This window comes from Pleurodeles waltl, chromosome 11 (assembly GCF_031143425.1).
Source record: "Pleurodeles waltl isolate 20211129_DDA chromosome 11, aPleWal1.hap1.20221129, whole genome shotgun sequence".
NCBI lineage: Eukaryota > Metazoa > Chordata > Amphibia > Caudata > Salamandridae > Pleurodeles > Pleurodeles waltl.
Genome location: NC_090450.1, coordinates 713,302,205 through 713,327,529, shown reverse-complemented (window position 1 = coordinate 713,327,529; position 25,325 = coordinate 713,302,205). Strand labels below are relative to the sequence as shown.

Here is a 25,325-nt window from a genome sequence, read left to right as displayed (position 1 = left end):
CCTTACACATGCTTTCATTTAGATGCTGCAATGTAGTATTACGACATGTTGAAATGAGGCATTCCTTCTTGAAAAATGCTAAGAAAGCTGTGCTGTCTACATACCGAAAGAGGGTCTACCAGACTGTTACGCAATAAGGTGTTTACCTCCAACTAAAGATTGGCTTTCGTATATAAAAAAAGTGTTACAGGGTTCCGAAAGCAAAGGCAGGAATATTGTACATTTCTGACTATCAGTGAGGATCCTACGATACAGAACATTGGAAACTTGTAGGCCCATGTTATCTGTAGCTGGGTGAAAAATAAATAATCTAGGTCACCCCGGGTCAGTCAGTGTTGTCAAACCATCTCCCAGACAACAGCTTGTGCAGAATTGGTCTTATTCCAAACTAACACAACCAAATCAAACGTGATGTTAAAAGGCAAGTAGGGTTGTCACATAGGCTGACGAATCTAAAATAGACATTTCTCAGATCTTTTCTGTCTCGCTCAACACATCCTAGAAGGTTATACAGTCGTGAGAAAGGGCTGTTGGGAGTGCATCAGCAGTAACTAGCTGAAACATGGCTGAAAGGCCATGAGTTGACCTCACAGAACCTAATGTAGAGCCAGAACAAGGCGGGGGACCATTGTTGGACTGCAGTCCACAAAGATAGGACATTTCTCCATAGATGACAGCTTTAAACCTATCCCACAGCTGGGATTGACATTGAGACAGAGACAAATTCTCTGCATATCAAGTTCTGAACTTTGAGTGAGAAGGCTTGCTCAGGAGAAAGGCTGCCTTGTCATACCTATCCGGGAACCAGGATCTGAAGCTGTGTCACCCCTAAATTAAGTTTAGAGACATCAGACCTTCTACTGCTGCGGAAAGAGAGCAGGTACAGTCATGAGTGGGCCTGAGGCACAAGTAGAATCTAGACTAGAAATACAGATGTCCAGTGAAACAGAAGAGAAGTCCTGTAAACAGCTGGAACATCACCTTTCACAACCTGACCTCTTTTTCAGGTGAACTGTTCCTAAGCACTGCACTTAGAAAACTATTAGGGAATATTTCTACCATTGAAGAAAACATTTTTGAAACAGACTGCAGCTCCGGATCCACATCAAATGTAGAAATAAATAGAACTGATGTCAGAATGCTGGAGTGGCTCAGCATCAGCACGTTACATCCAGGGAGGTACCAGAGTCGAGTCTGAGTTGTGGAACAATCCGCTGTGGTGGTAGACATATTTTAACTATTACAGAATAATCTAACAGAACTAGTGGCTTGAAAATATACCACACGTGAAACACTTGGAGATTCAGTATAAGCTCACTACCAACTGGTACCACAGACCAGATGAGTTACACATGCTCGTCCATACCACACCAGAAGAATGCTGGAAACTAAGGGGAAAGTGAAACCACAATAGATATTTGATAAACAAATACAGGTTTAAATGCATACTGGAAATTAATGATGTGAGAATATTCCTATTGAGAGTTTTCCAAAACATTATTAGACTTATGGACTCATTTATCCATGACACAAAAGAATGTTAATGCTCTGATAACATAAATAAAATCAAGTGAAAACTGCTCCACTACTCCTTCACCATTCTGAGGTACATATAAAACATTCCTAGCCATTTGAAAAACAACTATTGGCTATTTAAGTAAACTGGATAAATGCCCAGCACAGTTACAAAGATTCAATCTCTTTGACTGAAGTGCGAACATCAACCAGTACATGAGTAAATATAGTCTGTGAAGTTCAAGAAATGTATAGTAGCATAGAAGATTGTTGTATAGCAAAGAATAAGCAGTGGATACTTCAAAAGATAAGAAGGTTAGATTTTGTATGTAAAGATGTCAACAAGAGAGACAGATGAAGGGCCTATAGGCCCTTTAGTTTCTTGCTTTGTGACCAAACAATAATAAAAATAATTTACAAAAATTAAAAGCAATTGTATTCAGCACTAACTGTAGAGCTGGATCCAATTGCAATTGCATCCAGCACTAACAAAAAGTGTTTGTAAGTGCCCTTTTGAGGCTGAAACAGAGAACTTTTAAGCCAAAGCATTATAAGAATTACCATCCTTGTGGTGTAATATATAAAACAGAAGCACCTTTACATACGGATCTTTAATTACGTACATAAAGCTTTTGCATTAAAAATATATGTATAAATATACTGAAAAATCTATACAAAGAGGCAGGCTGTTGGGCGGCAGACATTTCAAGAGAACTGCTCAGTATGTCCGAGGGGGAATCTCTGAAAACCAAGACACTGACCATTTGCCCTCTTCTCTCCCTGAATTCCCTGCAACAGTTATGTTTCACCTCTATTCTAAAATGTGCTGCCGAATGAGGTTGGGACATCAGGAAATTCAGTAATTTGCTTGCAGAAGGTGACCAATAAATGACTGAAAAATCTCTGTTGAACCGTTAAACAAATATGCAAAATTTCACCCCTAACTATCCAAATCCAGTGACTGCCAGACTGGTGTTTTAAACCCCAGTTGCTACATTTGCGAGAGGATACTTATTGGCAGATCTTATGAAAATGAGTTATTGTAGTGAAGAGTCTGAGTGAAGTATCTCTGTTCTTCAAAGGCACACAAAGATTGCCCCGATTTCTATGTACTTTTCGGTCATAATTCAGAATGATCTTCTTGAGGCATGTTCTCCAACTTCATGGATTTCGATCCGGTTGGCTCCTCATACTTCATTGAGGCATATGCAACCTCCTTTGCCAGCTGCTCCAGAGGAGGGCGTCCCAGTGCCAGGTTCCGTAGAGAGATGACTGTCAACAGAAAACTACAAAGGAAATAATCAGAGTATGACTGACCAAATAATGAGGCGAGAGAACTTAGTTAACATACAAAACATGGATAGTAGCTTTGTCATCACACAAATATGACGTTTTGTGTTGTAAAACAGTGCCAACGTATTAACTACTTCAGAGCACACACAGTAAAAATACTGACCGAACCCAGTAAAGACTGAGAAATATGCCAAAGGTCTATATTACCTGCAACATTAAATAAAGCATCAACATGACTCCCGCTGGCTGATTTAAGGTGGAGGTCCTATTGCTCTCAGCAGAATGATGGTAAAATGTGGTGCAATTTAGAGTGGAAAAGGCGTGGCTGTTGAGCATGGTGATGGCATGTAACATTGTGTCATTCCATAAACTTGTGAGTCACAGGCGTTCAGCTGTGAAACCACAGAAGGCACATCAGATTACTCTCCTCTCATAAATTCAGCACTTGCCAAACGACTCTACATTTTTAGGTTCTGTAAATAAAAATCCTAATCTGCAGTGGACCATCCAAAGTAAGAATTACTCTATCTATAAAATTGACCTGAGGGGCCATTTTCATTTTCTAACGTTAACGTTAATAATGTTTTACCACTTAGAGAACACATTTGTTTCCAAAGGAAAATCATATTCAAGGGGAAAAGTGTGTACCTGTTGTTGACGGCATGATCCTTCTCACAATTAGTACTGCACCATGAAATGTTTCCTTACACAATTTATGATGCTGTTCATGGCTACGTTTCTGAGAGTTTGCAGATCTACAGCCCATCAACAGATCCACCCCCCACTCTATGGACTAAGGCATGTGACTGTTGGTTATTCATTCAGGCTGCCACTTGCCCACTCTTCCTCTAATGGCTGACCTTGGAGAAAGAAATGTCAATCTTTATTTTTGTGTCTTGACTGTTGCCTCCCTACGCAGTCTGTTAGTCTTTTATACCTCGCATCGTTCTACATACTAATAGGATAAATTGTGTGACACAGGAGGAGAGTAGATTTCTTTTGTACAGCACAGATCTGGGTCATAAGAAACAGCCAAGCCCCTAATTCACTTCCACTATATACTGGCAAGATGCATTTTAAAGCCCTGGTCCTCTCTTTCTTGATGGAAACGCCTTTATGTGAAGCTGAATGCGCCTCATATTGTCAATCAACTCTTGGATCTAGAGGGCTGTAGTTTTGATTCCCTATTAGTTCCTCAGTTCCTGTAACTTCTGCTGTCACAAGCCAGAATGTCTAAGAAATTCCATCTCGATTATACCATTTATCATATGTGAGCTTTACAAATCCTTTCTAGTGTGCCTCGATGCCCAGTAATACTGTTCCTTTTGTACAGTTCACGTTCAGGGAAGACCATTTTGAAGCGCTACCAGTTAGCTTCATGATTCCGTCTCTGCTGAGATTCTAGGACTTAAAGCAGAAGAAGTGAAAGGTATGTGGACTCCCCTTCACCTAAGCCTTGGGGATTAATTCGCCCAAGATAACAAAGACAACAGGTTGGCAGTTGTGTCCCTTCCAGTGGGGATGACGCTAAAGTGCCAAACAAGCTCTAAAGTGGAACATGTACAAAATACTCAATAGGCTTCACATCGAAGTTTGCCCCACGATATAGAGTACTTTGGCTTACAAGGAGATATTTCAAACATATCTAAAACAATCTTACAAGGTGCCAATCCTGAGGTGCTCAGCACACTATGTAACCAAATTTACATTAGATACCAGTTTATTTTGTCAGTCTACAGTGGGCAGCCCTGAGGTACCAATCATGCTATATAACTGAGTTCTGCCACTGTACAAGCAAGGAAACTAACAAGAGTACTTAAGGAGTAAAAGCACACCACACCATCTAGCCAACCTGACCTGGGTACAGACAAAGCAGGCATTTAGTGGATCATCAATACTGTCAAAAGATTAACACAAAAAATGCTCCTTCTACAACACATGCAGCTTGTACTCAGGAGCTGGCAAAATGGAAATCTGCATAGACTGCTTTGGATTTTCAAGCTTTCGGTCAGTTCTTACTTACTGACTGTTCCAGAAAGACTTGTAACCCCTGACAGAATTTATAATTAAGATCTCCCACCTCCGAATCAAGATTCTTCATACACAGCTTTAAGCCATGATGTTCCCTTGAGGAACACTGCAACCGGCGTGGCTCTACTTGGGCCAACTCAGACCTCCACCCTGCAATCCTCTACTTCCTCCTTCCATTAGCTCAAATTGCCAGTCCTCTGACTCCTCAATTAACTAGCTTTTTTAGGACTTAACTTGATGTTCCTATCTTGGAGATACACATGGCGTATTCATGGCGGCTTTTCTGCCTCACTTGGATTTACATAAAACCCACAACTCTCCTCATTTGCAACCATTCAAGATTCCATCATTGCTATTGCCTTCCTTGAAAGGACATGTAGGTGTATCCTAAACGTATAGCAATCCTCTAAGCTCTTAGAGGGTGCTAATCTGATGCCCACATTCCACATATTCAGACATGCAATAATATTTAATCAAGATCCAGCCAACACCATGGAAATTCTAGCTCAAGAAGCTCCACTCAAATAACTGCGATTTTGTACCTGTCTCCTGAAGTTTTCCCGGACCCCATAATTCCTGTACTACTCAAAGAAACCCAATATGGATTCAGGCCAATACAGATTCAGATGAAGAAAATCAGATTCTTCCACTGATTAATAGGAGATGTCATACTTTGCCTGGGTTTTAAGTTTGTGCTAACCAAGAACGTCATTCGGCTCTCAATAGGCCATTAAAGACTGGCCGGTATCCCTGATCAACAGTGAAAATGCTCTCTAATATATGGAAGAAGCTTCACTCCGCTACACCGATGGCACAGCAAATGCACAGCAAATCAGTCCACTAACCGTTTTGGAGATAAAAAGTTACTTATGAGCAAAAAGTTTCTTTATCACTATATCTTCATTAATTTTAATAATACTGAATAGTCTCACCCATGTGTGGGGATTTCAGAACATCTGTAAAACGGAGAGAAACAAATCTCTTTATAAAGCTAAAAAGCAATGAATAAACTGATTCAACATCTGCTTTACATTTAAGTTATCTATTTAAATGTCACTAAATATGAAACTGAAAAAGGGGCTAAAATTGTGATGCTACTGAAAATGTCTACATTACTCTTTTAAAAAGAGAAATAACTATAATTAGATAACTAATAAGATATGTTAACCTAAGCATGCAGCTCCAAAGAGAGAAACAGCATTGCTCTCACTTGAAGACTGGCCTTGGATTTCCACAATACCCCCACAATATGACAATTAGCCACATAGTGAGTTAGGCCCTCGCACAAAGTACTACATTTAGATCTCTACTTCCATTGTATGGCATGAATGGAGGAGCTAATGGAGTAATGTAAACTGGCATTACTTCTGAAATTATAAAATAGCACATCCACCACGAGGGGCATCTTTGTGCCAGAAAAATATGCATGTTTTGCGGCCAAATCATATGTTATAACCATTTCCTGAGGTTCAGAAACTTAGCACAAACGCTAGGTTTTAAACCTGTGATTATGGAGCCATAAAATGGTTACTGTTGTAAAGCATTAGCTAGCTGAGCAGCCGGACAAATCAAGCAAAAAAAACAATAAGAGGAAATAAAATCAAGAACTATCTCCAACTGGATCCTCAGTAGGTCCTTTTTCAATTCATTAAAAATAATTTTTGAGGGGGATTTCCGTGAAAAGGCGCTTTATCTCATTCAGCAATATTACCTTCACTAATTAATCTGTATTATAATCAAACATTGGATGTATGAAAGTCCCTAGAGTCCTTTAGGAAAAACACAAAAAAGTACCTATATTCCTAAAGTCACTAGTCTGGCTTACTGACTTTTTGAAAACTGACCTGGAGAAAAGAAGTACAAATACATGCCCCCATACGCCTAAATCATATGTACTTTTCTAAACCAGATTTACTACAAGGTGGCAAGTGAGGTTGTGCAATCTACTGAGTTTGCTGACCACCAAAATGTATTACCATTAAACCAATATATGTAATTTAACATTGACCACCTTAGCCTGATGATAGATTCTCACTTTAAGACATAACATTTCTAGGAACTAAAGTATAAATAATTACTAGCTGATCTTAGTGTAAAGAACAGGGAAAAATAGTAAAATTAATAAGGCTGTCAAAATTAATGTGCAGGCTATTAACCTTGTTCACTGAGCCAGAGAGAATTAACAACATCACGAGTGACCGCAAAAAGGAATGATCTCACCTCAAGTTTTTGACGTTAGAATAATAATCCTCTATTTTTAATCATTGTTTTTTTCAAGTTGTCACTATATATTTAATCAGCACTAATGGAACAACCCAAATAGGATAAACAAAACTCCCTTCTGAAGAAAATGCAGTTTATCAGAAGCCAATGTGTCTAAAAAGATAATTAGAACTCAGGTACGCCTCTCTGTATATTACTAGTCACCATTAGCAAAGTAATGCAGCATTGATCACTTATGGAGCTCTCACTGTAATCAGTGTTAAAAGATTCTCCCAGGCTAAACTTGAAAATGTTGTGTTGCTGAAGTAATTTGAAAAATACAACTTCTCAAACGTTTTAAGAAAGTTAACCATGTAGTCTCAATTAATTTTTTCAAAACTTGTTAAATGTTAGCCTGAAAATATCTCTGTAATTTAAGGCCCTCAAAACAAAAGAAAAGTTGGATGTTAAACTATTTTTTTTCTAACACATGATCATATAATTAAACAATCAGAATGAAACATAACTTACATTTAATCCTAGTTTTCTGTCATGGATATTCTCTCTCCATCCATAAGCAAAATATTTTGGTTCATGTGAGCGGGCCACAGAACACCATTTAAAAAAACATTTTTTCAATGTAATACACGGCAATAAAATACAGTTTTATAACACACGGGAAAGAGAGAGGGAATGTATTATTAAAAAAATATAAATAAAATTAGGCAAAACAGAACTACAATGCATTTGGCTGAAAGAAAAACATCTGTGGTAAACCCTTTTTAAATCCCCGAAATAAATTGAAGATATAGGGCCTCATTACAACCCGGGCGGTCAAAGACCGCCAGGGCTGTATCGGCGATTGTACCGCCAACATGCTGCCGGTACAATCTGGCATATTACGACAAGCCTGTCCTTGGCATGGGCAGTGCAGGGGCTCCCAGGCACAGCCCCACCCTGGTTTTCACTGTCTGCACAGCAGACAGTGAAAAGCGCGACGGGTGCAGCTGCACCCGTCGCACGGCCGCAACACCGCCGGCTTCATTAGGAGCCGGATCCAATGTTACAGCCGACATCCCCGCTGGCCCAGCGGGGATGTCATAATGCGGCCAGCGGGATTGCAGCCGCATAGGTGGCCGCTCGGCTGTAAAACCTTGGCAGGCGGCCTCCGCCGCCCACCAAGGTTGTAATGAGGGCCATAGTCTTTCACAGGTTGAGCATACTGTGCTAGCTGACATTGAACCTTTCAGAATTCCAAAGGCTGCCATCCTGCCAGTCATGCAATGCAGAGTCGGGTACACAGTTTATTTTCAGAGAAATACCTATAAAATGATAAGTGCCTTTCCAACCTATTCACTAGTGCTTTTGGAAATACTGGTGAGGTGGGTGGGTAGTTCATAGAAAACTAAATTATATTCAGCTCCAGAGAAGCGTCCTAAAAGCCCAAAAATGAATAACTTATATGCAAATAATTTGTTAAAGCAGGCTTGATATACCTGAATATCTTTTCTGGAGCCAGAATCAATAAAGCAATTTCTCTCAAATGTATGCAGGGTCCTCCATGGTGCCACTCTGCAAATAATAGGGATCTGAATGATTTGCATTCTTGCAGAAGTCACTGTAGAATGTGCCTTCAGTTGAGAGTTGGTGTTCTAGCCTTTTTATAACAAGTAATTATACATGAAACCATACATCTAGCTATTGTTGATTTGGAAGATGCCCATCTAATGCAAACTAATCCATGACTTACAAGCTGCTGTTTGGACTGTCTAATAGATTTGGTTCTGCCTAAGTAGAAGATCCCTTTTAACATCCTTAGTATAGAGAGATTATGGTGCAGGAGATAAATGATCCGGAAAGAAAGTCAAAAATGGAATTAAAGAATGTGATAATCTGAAATTACTTTGGGCAGGAATGAAATCTGAAATCCTAAGAAATGAAAATGTCACTTACCCAGTGTACATCTGTTCGTGGCATCAGTCGCTGGAGATTCACATGTTCTGCATAGCTCGCCATCTGGTGTTGGGTCGGAGTGTTACAAGTTGTTTTTCTTCGAAGAAGTCTTTCGAGTCACGGGACCGAGTGACTCCTCCTTCTGTCTCCATTGCGCATGGGCGTCGATTCCATCTTCGATTGTTTTCCCCGCAGAGGGTGAGGTAGGAGTTGTGTTGTAGTAATAGTGCCCATGCAATGGAGTGACTAAGTATGTACCTATTTAAGGTTAAAATAATATATACAAATGTACAAAGTTGAAGCTAACTTCCGAACTGCTACAGGCTCCCGGGGAGGCGGGTGGGCACATGTGAATCTCCAGCGACTGATGCCACGAACAGATGTACACTGGGTAATTGACATTTTCAGTTCGATGGCATCTGTCGCTGTAGATACACATGTTCTGCATAGACTAGTAAGCAGTTATCTCCCCAAAAGCGGTGGCTCAGCCTGTAGGAATGGAAGTGGTTTGAAATAATGTTCTTAACACGGCTTGACCTACTGTGGCTTGCTGTGCGGATAGCACGTCTACACAGTAGTGCTTGGTGAACGTGTGTGGCGTAGACCATGTGGCTGCCTTACATATTTCTTGCATTGGGATGTTTCCTAGAAAGGCCATGGTAGCACCTTTTTTTCTGGTTGAGTGTGCCCTTGGTGTAATGGGCAGTTGTCGTTTTGCTTTAAGGTAGCAGATTTGGATGCATTTAACTATCCATCTGGCTATACCTTGTTTTGATATTGGGTTTCCTGCATGAGGTTTTTGGAATGCAATAAATAGTTGTTTAGTCTTTCTGATGTTCTTCGTTCTGTCAATGTAGTACATTAATGCTCTTTTGACATCTAATGTATGTAGTGCCCTCTCAGCTACGGAATCTGGCTGTGGGAAGAACACTGGTAGTTCCACTGTTTGATTTAGGTGGAACGGTGAAATAACCTTTGGTAAAAATTTAGGATTAGTCCTTAGGACAACTTTATTTTTGTGTAGTTGTATAAAAGGTTCTTGTATTGTAAACGCCTGAATTTCGCTTACTCTTCTTAGAGATGTAATGGCGATGAGAAATGCAACCTTCCAGGTTAGGAACTGTATTTCGCAAGAGTGCATGGGTTCAAAAGGTGGACCCATGAGTCTTGTTAAGACAACATTTAAGTTCCATGAAGGAACAGGTGGTGTTCTTGGTGGTATCATTCTTTTAAGGCCTTCCATGAATGCTTTAATGACTGGTATCCTATATAGGGAAGTTGAATAGGTAGTCTGCAGGTATGCAGATATTGCTGCAAGGTGTATTTTAATGGAAGAGAAGGCTAGGTTAGATTTTTGTAAGTGAAGCAAGTAACCCACTACATCCTTTGGAGTTGCGTGTAAAGGTTGGATCTGATTATGATGGCAGTAGCAAACAAACCTCTTCCATTTACTTGCATAGCAGTGCCTAGTGGACGGCCTTCTGGCTTGCTTTATGACTTCCATACATTCTTGGGTAAGTTGTAAGTGTCCGAATTCTAGGATTTCAGGAGCCAGATTGCTAGATTCAGCGATGCTGGATCTGGATGTCTGATCTGTTGGTTGTGTTGTGTTAACAGATCCGGCCTGTTGGGCAATTTGATGTGGGGTACTACTGATAGGTCTAGCAGTGTTGTGTACCAGGGTTGCCTTGCCCAAGTTGGTGCTATTAATATGAGTTTGAGTTTGTTTTGACTCAATTTGTTTACCAGATAAGGAAGGAGAGGGAGAGGAGGAAAAGCGTAGGCAAATATCCCTGACCAGTTCATCCATAGGGCATTGCCTTGGGACTGCCTGTGTGGGTATCTGGATGCGAAGTTTTGGCATTTTGCGTTCTCTTTTGTTGCAAACAAGTCTATTTGAGGTGTTCCCCAGAGTCTGAAGTAAGTGTTTCGAATTTGGGGGTGAATTTCCCATTCGTGGACCTGTTGGTGATCTCGAGAGAGATTGTCTGCAAGTTGATTCTGGATCCCTGGAATAAACTGTGCTATTACGCGAATGTGGTTGTGAATTGCCCATCGCCATATATTTTGTGCCAGCAGGCTCAACTGCGTTGAGTGTGTCCCCCCTTGTTTGTTTAGATAATACATTGTTGTCATGTTGTCTGTTTTGACAAGAATGTATTTGTGAGTTATAATTGGTTGGAAAGCCCTTAATGCTTGAAAAACTGCTAGCATTTCTAGGTGATTTATATGCAGTTTTGTTTGATGTACGTTCCATTGTCCTTGTATGCTGTGTTGATCGAGGTGTGCTCCCCACCCTGTCATGGAAGCATCTGTTGTTATTACATATTGTGGCACTGGGTCTTGGAAAGGCCGCCCTTTGTTTAAATTTATACTGTTCCACCATAGAAGCGAGAGGTAAGTTTGGCGGTCTATCAACACCAGATCTAGAAGGTGACCCTGTGCTTGTGACCATTGTGATGCTAGGCACTGTTGTAAGGGTCTCATGTGCAGTCTTGCGTTCGGGACAATGGCTATGCATGAGGACATCATGCCTAGGAGTTGTAATATCATCTTTGCTTGTATTGTTTGTGTTGGATACATGCGTTGTATGATCTTGTTGAAATTTTGAATTCTTTGTGGACTTGGAGTGGCTACTCCTTTTGTTGTGTCTATTATGGCTCCCAGGTATTGTTGTACTTTGCACGGCAAAATGTTGGATTTTGCAAAGTTGACGGTGAAACCTAGTTTGTAGAGGGTTTGTATGATTTGATTTGTGTGGTGTAAGCACTTTGTTAGTGAATTGGTTTTGATTAGCCAGTCGTCTAGATACGGGAATACATGTATTTGCTGCCTTCTGATGTGTGCAGCCACTGCTAGACATTTTGTAAAGACTCTTGGTGCGGTTGTTAAACCAAAAGGCAATACTTTGAATTGGTAATGTATTCCTTTGAATACGAACCGTAGGTATTTTCTGTGCGATTGATGTATTGGTATATGGAAATACGCGTCTTTGAGGTCTAAGGTTGTCATGTAGTCCTGTAGTTTTAGCAATGGTAACACTTCTTGTAGCGTGACCATGTGAAAGTGGTCTGATTTGATGTAGGTGTTTAGTATTCTGAGGTCTAGGATTGGTCTCAGTGTTTTGTCCTTTTTTGGTATTAAGAAGTACAGTGAATAGACTCCTGTGTTTGTTTGTGTGTTTGGTACTAATTCGATTGCATTCTTTTGCAATAGTGCTTGAACTTCTATTTCCAGAAGTTCGGAATGTTGCTTTGATAAATTCTGTGATTTTGGTGGTATGTTTGGAGGGAATTCTAGGAATTCTATGCAATAACCATGTTGGATAATTGCTAAGACCCAAGTGTCTGTAGTTATTTCCTCCCATGCTTTGTAATAATGACCTATTCTTCCCCCCACTGGTGTTGTGTGGAGGGGGTGAGTGACATCTGAGTCACTGCTTGGTTGTAGGGGTTTTGGGGCTTTGAAATTTTCCTCTATTCCTAGGGAATTGCCCTCCTCTGTATTGGCCCCGAAAGCCTCCCCTGTACTGTCCCTGGTAGCTGGACGGTGTTGCCTGCGAGGTGCTGGCTTGTGTGGCCTGACCCCGAAACCCCCCTCTAAAGGGTGTCTTGCGGAAGGTGCTGTAGGTTCCTCTGCTCTGCGGGGAGTAGAGTGCGCCCATGGCTTTAGCAGTGTCAGTGTCTTTTTTTAGTTTTTCGATTGCCGTGTCCACTTCTGGTCCGAACAGTTGTTTTTCGTTGAATGGCATATTGAGCACTGCCTGCTGTATCTCTGGTTTGAACCCAGACGTTCTTAGCCATGCGTGCCTTCTAATGGTCACAGATGTATTAATTGTTCTTGCAGCTGTGTCTGCTGCGTCCATAGAGGATCGTATCTGGTTATTTGATATGTTCTGTCCTTCCTCAACCACCTGCTTTGCCCTCTTTTGTAGTTCCTTGGGTAGATGCTCGATGAGGTGTTGCATCTCATCCCAATGGGCTCTGTCATAGCGCGCAAGTAGTGCTTGAGAGTTAGCGATGCGCCACTGGTTTGCAGCTTGTACTGCGACTCTTTTCCCAGCTGCATCGAACTTGCGGCTCTCTTTATCTGGGGGTGGTGCATCCCCAGATGTGTGGGAGTTGGCTCTTTTCCGAGCTGCTCCTACTACGACGGAATCTGGTGGCAGCTGTGTGGTGATGAAAACAGGGTCTGTAGGAGGTGCCTTATATTTATTTTCCACCCTTGGCGTTATTGCCCTACTTTTGACCGGCTCCTTGAAGATTTCCTTTGCGTGCCGAAGCATACCTGGCAGCATAGGCAGGCTTTGGTAGGAGCTGTGGATGGAGGAGAGGGTGTTGAATAAAAAGTCATCCTCGACTTGTTCTGAGTGGAGGTTTACGTTGTGGAATTGTGCCGCTCTAGCCACCACTTGAGAATATGCTGTGCTGTCTTCTGGTGGTGAGGGCTTTGTTGGATATGCCTCCGGACTGTTGTCCGACACTGGGGCGTCATATAAGTCCCAAGCGTCTTGATCCTGGTCACCTTGGCTCATGGTGGTGTGAGCCGGGGAATGTGACGGAGTTTGTGCTGGTGAGACGTTAATTACAGGAGGAGGAAAGGGTGGCGGAGTCACCTTTTTCACCCTTTTGGTTTGTGGCGCCTGGTCTGTTTGAAACTCCAGTCTCCTTTTTCTCCTAATAGGGGGAAGGGTGCTTATTTTTCCTGTTCCCTGCTGTATGAAAATACGTTTTTGCGTATGGTCCACTTCGGTGGATTGCAGCTCTTCCTCAAACCTATGCTTTCGCATCTGAGAGGACAGTGATTGCTCCTCTGTATAAGAGCCTGGACCTGGGTCGGTTACGGGTTGTTTCGGCACCGAAACCCTGTCTGTATCTTTTTTCGGCTCCAAGGTGGCTTTTTTCTTTTTTGGAGTCGAAACCTCTCGGCGTCGATCTTCGTCGGTGCCGCTGTCTCGGCGTCGAGCCGTTTCTACACCGCTATCTTGGTGTCGTTGCTTTTCTCCAGCACTTTCTCGATCCCAAGAAGGCTGCGTGCCGGTGTCTCGACCGGAGTCGGACGATCTCGGCACTGTTTGGGCCTTTTTCGGTGCCGATGGTCGGTCACCGAATTTATGGGTGGAGCCATGGCCTGGTGGCAGTGGCGTCCCCTGGGCCTTGTCACTTTTCTTATGTGTTGTTTTCTACGTCTTACTCACGGTTCTTTGATCGTCGAATTCCTCGGAGTCCGATTCGTGGATCGAAAAGGTTTCTTCTTCCTCTTGTTCCTCGAACTCGCGGAGCGCTGTCGGCGTGGACGCCATCTGAAGTCTCCTGGCTCGACGGTCACGGAGTGTCTTTCGGGACCGGAACGCGCGACAGGCCTCGCATGTCTCCTCACTGTGCTCAGGTGACAGGCACAGGTTACAGACCAAATGTTGGTCTGTATACGGGTATTTGTTGTGGCATTTGGGACAAAAACGGAACGGGGTCCGTTCCATTGGCGTTGTTCTACACGCGGTCGGGCCGACCAGGCCCCGACGGGGGATCGAAAACTACCCCGAAGGGCACCGGAGCGCGTCGACCTTCGATGCGGTGTTGAATCTAACTACGCCGATCCCGAACGCAACAATACCGACGAAAATCTTCCGATATTTACTAACTTTCCGTTCCGAAACTCGGAGCGACAGGAACACGTCCGAACCCGATGGCGGAAAGAAAACAATCGAAGATGGAGTAGACGCCCATGCGCAATGGAGACAGAAGGAGGAGTCACTCGGTCCCGTGACTCGAAAGACTTCTTCGAAGAAAAACAACTTGTAACACTCCGACCCAACACCAGATGGTGAGCTATGCAGAACATGTGTATCTACAGCGACAGATGCCATCGAACACCTTGTTATGATTGAAAACCAAATACGGTCCCTCCAAACAGAAAGCTTAAACCTCGCTAGCCCTTGTAGTTGATGTTATAGTCACAAGAAAATACAATTTACATTATAGGTGCTGCACATCTGCTCAGGGCATGGGTGCAGATGGGTGGTCCACAAGCATGGAAAGAACAATATTAAGCTTCCAAGCGGGAGATGGTCCCCTGTGTGGCAAAAACACTCCAACAGCCCTCTAGAAAATCTTTACTCTCTGTAAAGATGACAAAAGATGTCTGTGGAGGACTCCCTTGATAAGCATGAAAGGCAACCAAATGTAACTAAGGCCATCTTACCAAAGATAAGGTAGTATCATATATTCTTGGCATCTTCTTGGGTCACTCTGTCTTTGGAGTTGCCATACACATACTGTCTTTCACTTGAAAACATATGAAGAGAGAGTGGAAGTCAGCTTTGTTCATATTCTTCATGTAATCACATGGCAGTTTCAAATGGTCGTATTGCTGGTACTGACGAGCTCGGTAGTCAAGTTCTGCAAGTACTTGTAGGATGAAGAATCCTGTGTGCCACCCTCAAAAGCAGATCTGGTTTGTGTAGAAGTCTCTTGTGAGGTTGACGCAGCAGGTGAAGCAGAGCCAGGTACCACCACAGTCTAGCAAATCCGGTGTAATGTTTTTCATAGAAAATTTGCATTGCAACATGCTTTTGGGGAGCAAGGAAAAGTGAATGTCCTTGACCAGCTTATGAAAATAGCATTCCCTCTGGATCAAGGCTCTGGAAATTTGGATGCTGAGTTGTGGCTACGAAGAGACTTAGACTGTGATTAGGAAGCACAGCCTTAACGAGAGAGGTTCTTGACACCCTCAATGTCAGATGCATAGATAATGACCATCTTGATGCTGAGTGCCTGAATAATGAGCTCCTCAATGTCTGCTAGAAACAAGGACACTGGTGACTAGAGGAACAGGCTGAGGGCCCAAAAGGATGTCAGACCAGGTTACATGAGATGTAGAAAAATAGTGTTACATCTCTCTTGCCCTTCTGGAGCTGATGGACCGCGAGGCTGAACAACCTAAATCACCATTCTTCACCTTGAGGCAAACTCCCTTTTTGTCCATGAGTCCCCAATATGACATCTACAGAACTATTTTGCACCTTGTGATGGAGCAAGAATTCAGAGGACAAACAACATACTTGTGTTTCACTATGGTGTTCATCCTTTCGTTCTCTTCTCCATGTGAAGGACACCTGTCAAAGAAAACTAACATGGTGGTTCAAGAGAAAAAGATACAAAGAAGAGCAGCTCACAACAAAGACAGTGAAGAGAAGTTACTTACAAAAATGATGGAAAAAAAGAAAATAAAAGGGGGCAGGGTAGGGCCACCCTGACCTGTTAACTCTGGTGTTGGACCAGGGCAAAAAAGTATTTTTTTAAACTTTCGCTGAAAATCATGGCGGATCTGTGAATCCGGTAAAAATTAACAGTTAAAAAAAAATGTTGGCTCCCACGCTTGTTTTGAATAGAGCCCCCAGTTAGTCTAGGTCCTGGGCATTTTTTTTCATTTTTTTTTTTTTTTTAAAGGAGGCGGGTGCACATGGCCTCCCTTCTAAAGCTTTTTGAGCCCTGGGGACCACCACCTCCGGAGGGCCTTATTTAAATATTCGAGGGATGTCACGTGGACCCCCCTCCATGGGCTCATATGAGCCCAGGGGACCACCACCACCACCTCACCGGGGCTTTAATTAATAAATGGAGTGGGCCACGCAGACACTCCTCTATAGGTTGCAAAAGCCTCGGGGACCACCACCTCCCCAGAACTTTTGTTTCTTATATATATATATATATATATATATATATATATATATATATATATATATATATATATTCTTTTTTAACAGTGGGGCCACTCGGGCAGCCTCTTGGGCCCTTTCTTGGCCCCGGGGGTGGCCCTAGAAACTGAATGAAGGGGGGCCCGTATATGGCCTTGGGGACCGCCACCCCCCAGGGCCGACTCCTGCTATGTCTAGGGGTGCCCACCAACGGGACACAGCTGTTTGCTCTGACTTGGCGGGAGCTTTGACAGCTTTGGCCAAGTCAATACAAACACCAACTCCACTCGCAGAAATCGAGAGCTGTCAAAAACCACTCCTGCTTCCTGGGAATGGAGTTTTCATATGTTTCCCTTCCTGCAGACATGCAGGCAGGGAAACAGCCAAAACGGTGGCTCTCACACACAGAGAGCTGCATGTTTAGCAGCTCTCTCTGTCTGTGAGAGCAATGACGACTCCCTCAGGAGGTGGGGAGCTGCCTGGAACTGGGGGGCATTCAAGCTCCCCCGCGGTTCCCAACGTTGCTGACTGAGTGCCCTGGGGGCCCCCAGGAGACATGGCCAGGCCCCAGCGGATGGGGTCGCCTGAGCCGAAATCAGCCCAGAGAGAGGGGCTGTGCACCCCCTTTTACAGAATGAAGGCCAGGCCCCAGGTGATGGGTCTTCGGGCCAATATCGGCCCGAGAAGGGGAGCTGCGTGTCCCCTTCTCCTCTATAACGCTTTGAAATCCTTCATGGAGGTGAATACATCGTTGATCTATTGGAGTGCAATCTGTCTGTGACTGATTCGAGTGAGTTATTTCTTGTCTTCTCCTGGTGAGAGAAAAGTCCATAGTTCTCCCATTAAATTGCTACAAGTTTGCAAATGTGAAAATCACCTGGAAGCTCTGACTGCTTGGCCCTGCACCGTCCCCCTTAGTAGTATGCAAAAGTCTTACTGAATTTTGCCAGGATGATCGGCAGCTTACCAAAGAGCATCCCCAGTGCATTTGCCTCCAATTTGGGTGGTGCGTTCTTAATGCCGAGGAATATGAGGACATTTCACAAAACAAAGAAGCACTTACCTCCTATAGATAAGCAGAAGGACCCTGGTTTGGTGGAGAATTACATCTTTGTAGTTTCATTGGCCTTTCTATATGAAGAATCATGTTATCACAGAATTCTAGAGAAAGACGCATGGGAACGATGCTGTTGCCAAGACACACACAAGGTCACTAGTGACATTTCCTTGTGCTCCATTGCACAGCTGTAGCGCAGAATACATATTGGACATTTACCCAAGGAGGCAGAAAAAACTCCACAATGGTAGATATTTTGTGCAAAGGTGCAGACTCTTGTTGGATAAAAGGGCAGGTGAGGCTTCTTTGTGGCCGAATCACACACACAGCTACTGATAAACCCACACAGACACTCAGTCACTCTCATACACCCCCTCACAGACCACGTACCCAATCACAGACCGAGACACTCACGCATCCACTCAGACATTACGTACCCACTCACAGACCCTCTAAGACATTCATGCACCCACTCACAGGCTCACTCAGCCACCCTCTCAAAGACCCACTCAGAGACTCAGCACTCACAGACCCACAAAGAAACTCATACACTCACTCACTCACAGACCCACTAAGAAACTCATGTACCCAGACACAGATGTACTCAGACACATACACCCACTCATAGACCCACTCAGACCATCACAGACTGACTCAGATACTCACGCACCCTTCACAGACCCAGACATGTATGTACACAATCATAGACACAATTAGACAATCATACACCTACTCAGAGACCCACTCTGACAGTCATGCATTCAATCACACATCCACTCAGACTCATGTACCCACTCACAGACCCACTCAGAGACCTATGCACCCACTGACAAACCCACTGAGGTACTCACGCACAGACCCACTTAGAGACTTATGCATGCAGGGATGGGTGGTTATAGGGGTTTAGCTGCAGGGCCTGAGCGCAGGTCAGTGACTGGCTTAACGTTTTGTAATAAAAATTTCTTTACGTTAAAATAAAAGCCATACAAATTTACTGAAAAACCAAAGGTTACAGGGACGTTATAGTTTGGAAATATAATTTAAAAAACATAGAAATTCACTCAAAAAACAAAGCTTACAGAGACATTAAAGTTAGGGTTCTAGCTGAAATGAATGAAGATAGCACTGCTGGGCAATGAGCTGCATAATTTGCTCTTTCGCCAGATTATTTAGCTAACCTTGCCACAATATCTGGTCCTACACACTGCATAATCATAGTAGCCCTGACAAGGGTATAGCTTTGCAGCGTGGTTTAGGGGCGGTTAGTATACTGAAATCCTTATTTCACTAAATATTTTCCACACCATTGTTTATTTTAACACTGCATTTTGTGTAATAAAATAACACAAACATGTAATATATGCTACATATGCAGATGTGAAGACAGTAATATGCTGTTTATTACCGTAGTTGAGTGTGGTGGAGAGACCATGACTCGCCATTGGAGGGGCCTTTTGTGTGTCATGAGCACCTCCCCTCCCTCAACAATGGCAACAACCTCAACATCCATCCCGATGATCTAACGGAATATGCCACCGCCATCCTAGATAGCCTCAACAACATGTGACTCACACAGCTTGTACAAGGCCCTACTCACATCGTTGGACATACGCTCAACCCAGTCTTCACAGACAGCAGCAAGATCACCATCAGCCACCTCATCTCGCTCACATGGGCAGGCCACTCCTTTGTACACTTCTACATCAAAGCACCCCAATCCAGCAAACCAAAGCCAGCCAACAATATCTGTCGCAAACACAGCAGAGACGGACTGGACCCACATCCTCAGATCCAAACAGCCTATCCTTGCAGGTGACCTACAGAATAACCTAACAACTTTCAACAACTGAATCTCAGACTGTGCCAACTTCCTGGCTCTCATGAAGAAAATCAGATATACAAGAACTCACGCTCAAGCATGCTGGTACACTTAAGGCCTTAGAAACTTCAAGCGCTATTTCAAACAACTAGAAAGAAGATGGAGAACCAGATGGGATAACACCTCTAGAGACACCTACAAATCCGCTCTCAGAAGGTACCACACCCAGATCACAGACGCCAGCAATGCTGCCCTTGTGCTAAGGAAAGTGTTACTTACCCAGTCAGCATCTGTTTGTGGCATTTAGTGCTGTAGATTCACAGCTCTGCATCTTCCCCCATCTATTGTTGGGTCCGTAAGGTTGCAAGTTGTTTATGTTCAAAAAGTATTTCGAGTCAAAGTATCGCTATACTCCTCCTCCTGCTGGTAATGCGGATGGGAATCAACTCTATCTTCAGACTGTTTTACCGCGGGCAGTGTAGGAATGGAGTAATATATAATATAAAGTGACAGAGAAAAACCCATGCATGTTAAAGTGTAGCAAAGACTACTACAACCACATGTCACCAGGGAGCTGGGTGGGCGCATGTAAATCTACAGCACTACACGCCACAAACCGATGCTTACTCAGTAAGTAACATTTTAAGTTTGAGGGCATGTCTGGTTGTTAATACACATACTCTGCATAGACTGCAAAGCAGTACCTCCCTACAAGCGGTGGCTAACCTGTGAATGTTGTAGTATTTAGAAAGAGAGTACATAGCACTGCCTGGCCTCATTAGCTTGTTGGTGTGCAAAGACATCCACACAATAATGTTTAGTGAAAGTGTGTGGTGTAGCCTATGTTGCTGCTTTGCATATGTCAACTATGGGAATGTTACCTAAAAAAGTCATAGATGGACCCTTTTTACGAGTTGAGTGTGCTGTGGGTGGAATAAGTAGTGGCCTTTTAGCTTAGCAAGTTTGGATACATTTGATGATCCATCTTGCTATAGTAGATTTAGTAACAGGGTTGCCTCTATGTGGTGGGGAAAAGCAACAAAAAGTTGTTTGGACTTCCTAAAGGTTTTGATCCTATCAATAAAGGACATTAGCACTCTTAACATCTAATGTATGTACAGCTCTTTCAGCAACCAATTCTGGTTGAGGAAAGAAGAAAGGCAATTCGATCATTTGATTAATATGAAAATGAGATACTACGTTGGGTAAAAATTTGGGGTTGGCATGAAGAACCACCTCACCCTTATGTATTTGGAAAAAAGGTTCTTGTAAAGTTAATGCCTGGAGCTCACTAACACATGTGAGGGAGGTTATGGCAACAACAAAGGCCAATTTCCATGATAGGAACTTAAAAGGCTCAAATGGTGGGTCCATAAGTCTAGTGAGGACCACAATAAGGTCCCAAGAAGGCACTGGGGGAAGTCTTGGTGTCAATACACTTTTGAGCCCTTCCATAAACGCTTTAATGACAGGAACTTTGAAGACTGTCAAGTGTCTCTTCTGAAGATAAGCAGCTAAAGCTGCTAAATAGAGCCTTATGCATGTGTATGCTAAGTTTGCCTTCTGTAAATGAAGAAGGTAAAAGATTATATTTTGGGCTGATACCTTGAAAGGATCTGAATTTTGAGCAATGCAAAAGTGCACAAAACATTTCCATTTTTCTATATATGACATGCATCAGTAGTTGGTCTACGTGCTTCTTTTTAAATACACATACATTCTTGAGATAGGTCCAAATAACCTAATTCTATGACTTTAGGAGCCAAATTGCAAGATTCAACTCTTTGGGTTTGAGGTGTCTGATTTGACCTCAATTCTGTGTGAGAAGGTCTGGGTCGAGGGATAGCTTCTTGTGTGGTACTACTGAAAGGTCTAGTAGAGTGAAACATTGTTGTCTGGCCCATGTGGGTGCCACTAGAATGAATGTGAGAGAAGTCTTCTTGAGTTTCCAAATCACATATGGAAAGAGAGGGAGAAGTGGGAAAGTGTAGGCAATTATTCCTGACCAGTTCTTCCATACAGCATTGCCATTGGACTGTGAGTGTGGACACCTGAATGCGAAGTTTGGGCATTTTGCGTTTTCTTCTGTTGCGAAGAGGTCTATGTCTGGAAATCCCCACTTCTGAAAGTAGGGGAGAAGGGCTCGGGGTGGAGGGCCTACTTGTGGACTTGTTGCTGCATCCTGCTGAGGAAGTCAACAAAAATGATGTGTGTTCCTGGGAGATGTTCCGCTAACAGATATATATTGTGGTGAATTGCCCAATACAAAATTGTCAGTACAAGGCGAGACAGCAGTAGAGAATGTGACTCCCCGTTTCTGCACATACTACATGGTTGTCATGTTTTCTATGCTAATGAGAACAACCTTGTTGATGAGATTAATCACAAAGGCTTTAAGTGCTAGATGAACAACTAGCAGCTCTAGAAAGTTGATGTGCAGGGCTGTGTGTGTGATCCCAGAAACCCTGGACTGTGAGGTCCTGTATGTGAGCACCCCACCTTATCTAAGAGGCGTCCATTGTCAGAATGATCTGGGGACAGGGGACAGAAATGGTCGTCCTTGTAACAGGTCAGTTTTGTTCCACCACTGCAAAGAGTAAAAGGTGTGGCTGTCCACCAACACTAGATCGTTGAATTGACCCGCGTCTGAGACCATTGGTTTGAAAGACATTCTTGTAACAGGCACATATAAAGACAATGCACTATTCAAGAAGCCATCATTCCCAGGAGTTTCCTGATTAATTTTACTCTGACTGGGTGGTTGGGATGAAAATGAGAAAGCTGTATTTGAAAATGTTGTATCCTTGTTTCATTTGGGTACGCTTTTTCCGACTGCGTACTGAGAATGTCCCCAAAATAGGGATGTATCTGAAGTGGGTTGAGATGTGACTTCTAAAAGTTTATGGTGAAACCTAATTGATGAAGTAAGTCTATTGTGAATTGGGTATGATGTAAGCATTGACTGAGATTGCTGGCTTTGATGAGCCAGTCGTCTAGGTATGGGAAGACATGGATATTCTGCCTGTGCAAGTGAGTCACTACTACTGCAAGGCATTTTGTAAACACCCTTGGATCTGTTGTGACTCCGAAGGGAAACACTTTGAATTGGTAGTGGCTTCCTTTTATCACAAATCTGAGGTATTTACGATGTGCTGGGTAGATAGGAATGTGAAAGTAAGAGTCTTTTAGATCTAGTGCTGACAAGAGTCGCCTTGTTGCAGCAATGGGATCACGTCCTGAAGTGTGACCATGTGAAAGTGTTCTGATGTGATGTAATAATTTAACGTCCTGAGGTCCTTTATAGGTCTTAAGGAGCTCTCCGTTTTGGGGATGAGAAAGTACAGTGAATGCACCCTGGTTTCCTGATGTTGTAAGGGAACTGGCTCTATTGCCCCTTTAAGGAGTAAGGCTTCCACTTCTTGTTTGAAGAAGGTGAGATGTTCTTGTGAGAGAGTTTGTGAGTGTGAGGGGGAATGTTTGGAGGTGTGGAATTGAGCTCCAGACAATAACCATGTTGGGTAATATCCAACACCCATTGATCTGTGGTGATTTTATGACAATTGTGTAAAAAGAACTGAAGACGTTCTCCTACAGGTGTTTGGTAATTGGAGGGAAGGAGAGTCACTGCTTGGTGGCAGTGGAGGAGGTTCGAGGGGAGGGTGTTTTTCCCCTACCTCTATACTTCTTCCCTCTATAGGAACCCCTGTAAAAAACTCTGTGAGTGGTGTGTGTTGTCCCTTGGTATTATGACTGTGAGGCTTCGGATGTAGACTTAGAGGCTGATTTAAACTGAGGCCTACGAAAAGTATAATGGGAGGCAGGGGATTGTAGCGTCCCCATGGACTTTGCCACCTCATTGTCCTTCTTCACTTTCTCCAACACCTGATCGACTTGTGGGCCGAACAGGTTTTCCTTATCAAAAAATATATTTAACAGATCTCTGTATCTCCTGCTTGAAGCCTGAAATGTGTAGCCACGCATGTCTGCGTAAGAGGAAACCTGTTAATTTATCTCGCTGTTGTGTCAGCTGAGTCTAAAGCATGACAGACGGAGTTGTTGGAAATTAACTGCCCCTCACTGACAATTTCCTGACCTCTTTGCTTATGGTCTTCTGGGAGGTTCTGGAGAAGCTCTTCCATTTCATCCACAATCGTATCTGGCAGGTAAGACTTGTGTGTTGGCGATCTGCCAGCGATGGACTGTTTGTGCAGCGACAAATTTGCCAGAAGCATCTATAAGCTTACCTTCCTAATCAGGAGGTGGAGCATTATTGAGCAGATTGTGAGTTCGCTCTTTTTCTGGCATTGGACAGGACCAGGGAATCAGCAGGAATGTGACCCTTAATACAAACTGGGTCAGATGGGGAGGCCTTGTATTTTTTCTCTACCCGTGGAGTGCGTGCTGTAGCAAGGTATTGAAAAATATGGTCTGCATGCCTCAACATACCCTTCAACAAAGATAGGTATTGTGTGTACTTATGTGAGGTGATGAGTGTCTCAAAAAGGAAATCATCCTCAATGGGCTCTTTGTGAAGAAGCACCTGATGCTATGTAGCTGCCCTCCCAATGAGTTCTTGAACAAAGTGGTATCATCCGTTGGAGAAGGTCTAGCTGGGTATACCTCTCTGTCAGTGTGTATGTAAGTGTCCACATCATATTGAGACCTAGGGTCAGTGTCTGGATGTAGGGATAGATTGTTGTCCCCGGTGTCCTGTGTGTAATGAAAAGAGTGTGGTGAGCCCTGTGGAGACATGTCAAGAGGGTCACCCTGAGATCGTGGAGGAGGAGGAGTTAGTGGAGTAATTGGTGGTATAGACGTAGACAGAGGTGGGTGGATATCCACCAAGTCATTTTCCATTCTCCTCTGTTTAACTGGAGACGTTGGTGGATCAATAGCCTCTTTGAAGGAACGCTGCCTCTTAGATGGGATAGTAACCACCACTTTAACCAGCACTTCCCCTGTGTGTGGTCGTAAATGCAGCTGTGACTGCTTGGGATTAAGCTGTTGCTTCATTTTGTGAAGAATGGGCTCAGGGGTTATCAGCTGTAAATCTGCATGGAGAGTGAGTTTCTTTGGTGTGGAAATACTCTTTACTTTCGGTGCTGAGGCAGAAAGTCTTTTTGGTGCCGAAATAGTTGGTGCCAAGTGTGACATAGAAGGTTTTGGTCGTGAGGCTGGTGGTGTTCAGGTCGATAGCGAGATGGAAGGCTTATGTTTTGGCTTCGGTGCAGAGCCTGAAGGCAGGGCATACGATACAGTTTTTCAATGTCAGCCACGGCCCGAGAGCAGTGGTGGCTTAATAGCCTTTGGTTCCATATTTGTGGGTTTTTAGGTGGGAGCAGGGGGAGGCTTTCTAACTGTTGGTTGACCAGCTAGAAATTCCTAAATCTTGAGCGTGATGTCAGCATCCAAGTCTGATTCTTGAATGAAGAAAGCCTCCTCCTCGGCAGCCAAAGCTTCCTGGAGTTCCTGCTGCTGCTCGGTGTCTGGCATGGTGTCCTGGATACCAAAGATGTCAGCAGGCTCCTCAAAATTTTGCAGCTGCATCTCTCGGTGATGAGCTCTCCAACTGTGCAGAGTCTCTTTTTCCACAGTAAAGACCAGCAAGCTTCACAGTCTTCTTCTAAATGCTCCAGTGATAGACAAAGGTAGCAAACCTTGTGGAAATCAGTCCTCGGACATTTAGAGTGACACTTCAGACAGAAACGGAAGGACTTCTGTTCCATCAGGACTTTATTCTCTGAGGTGTGGAATGGAGA

The 25,325-nt window shown here is 43.4% G+C and overlaps 1 protein-coding gene across 2 annotated transcripts in view; it reads right to left on the bottom strand.

Moving 5' to 3' along the window:
* Window positions 1-2,108: 2,108 nt before the first annotated feature.
* GGCX (gamma-glutamyl carboxylase) overlaps window positions 2,109-25,325 on the bottom strand; it is a 208,425-nt gene continuing 185,208 nt past the window's right edge. For both annotated transcript variants that reach the window (XM_069214370.1, XM_069214371.1), the window contains exon 15: window positions 2,109-2,801. In XM_069214370.1, coding sequence (XP_069070471.1) covers window positions 2,636-2,801 — 166 coding nt within the window. In that variant the 3' untranslated portion in view covers window positions 2,109-2,635. The remainder of the gene's footprint in view (window positions 2,802-25,325) is intronic.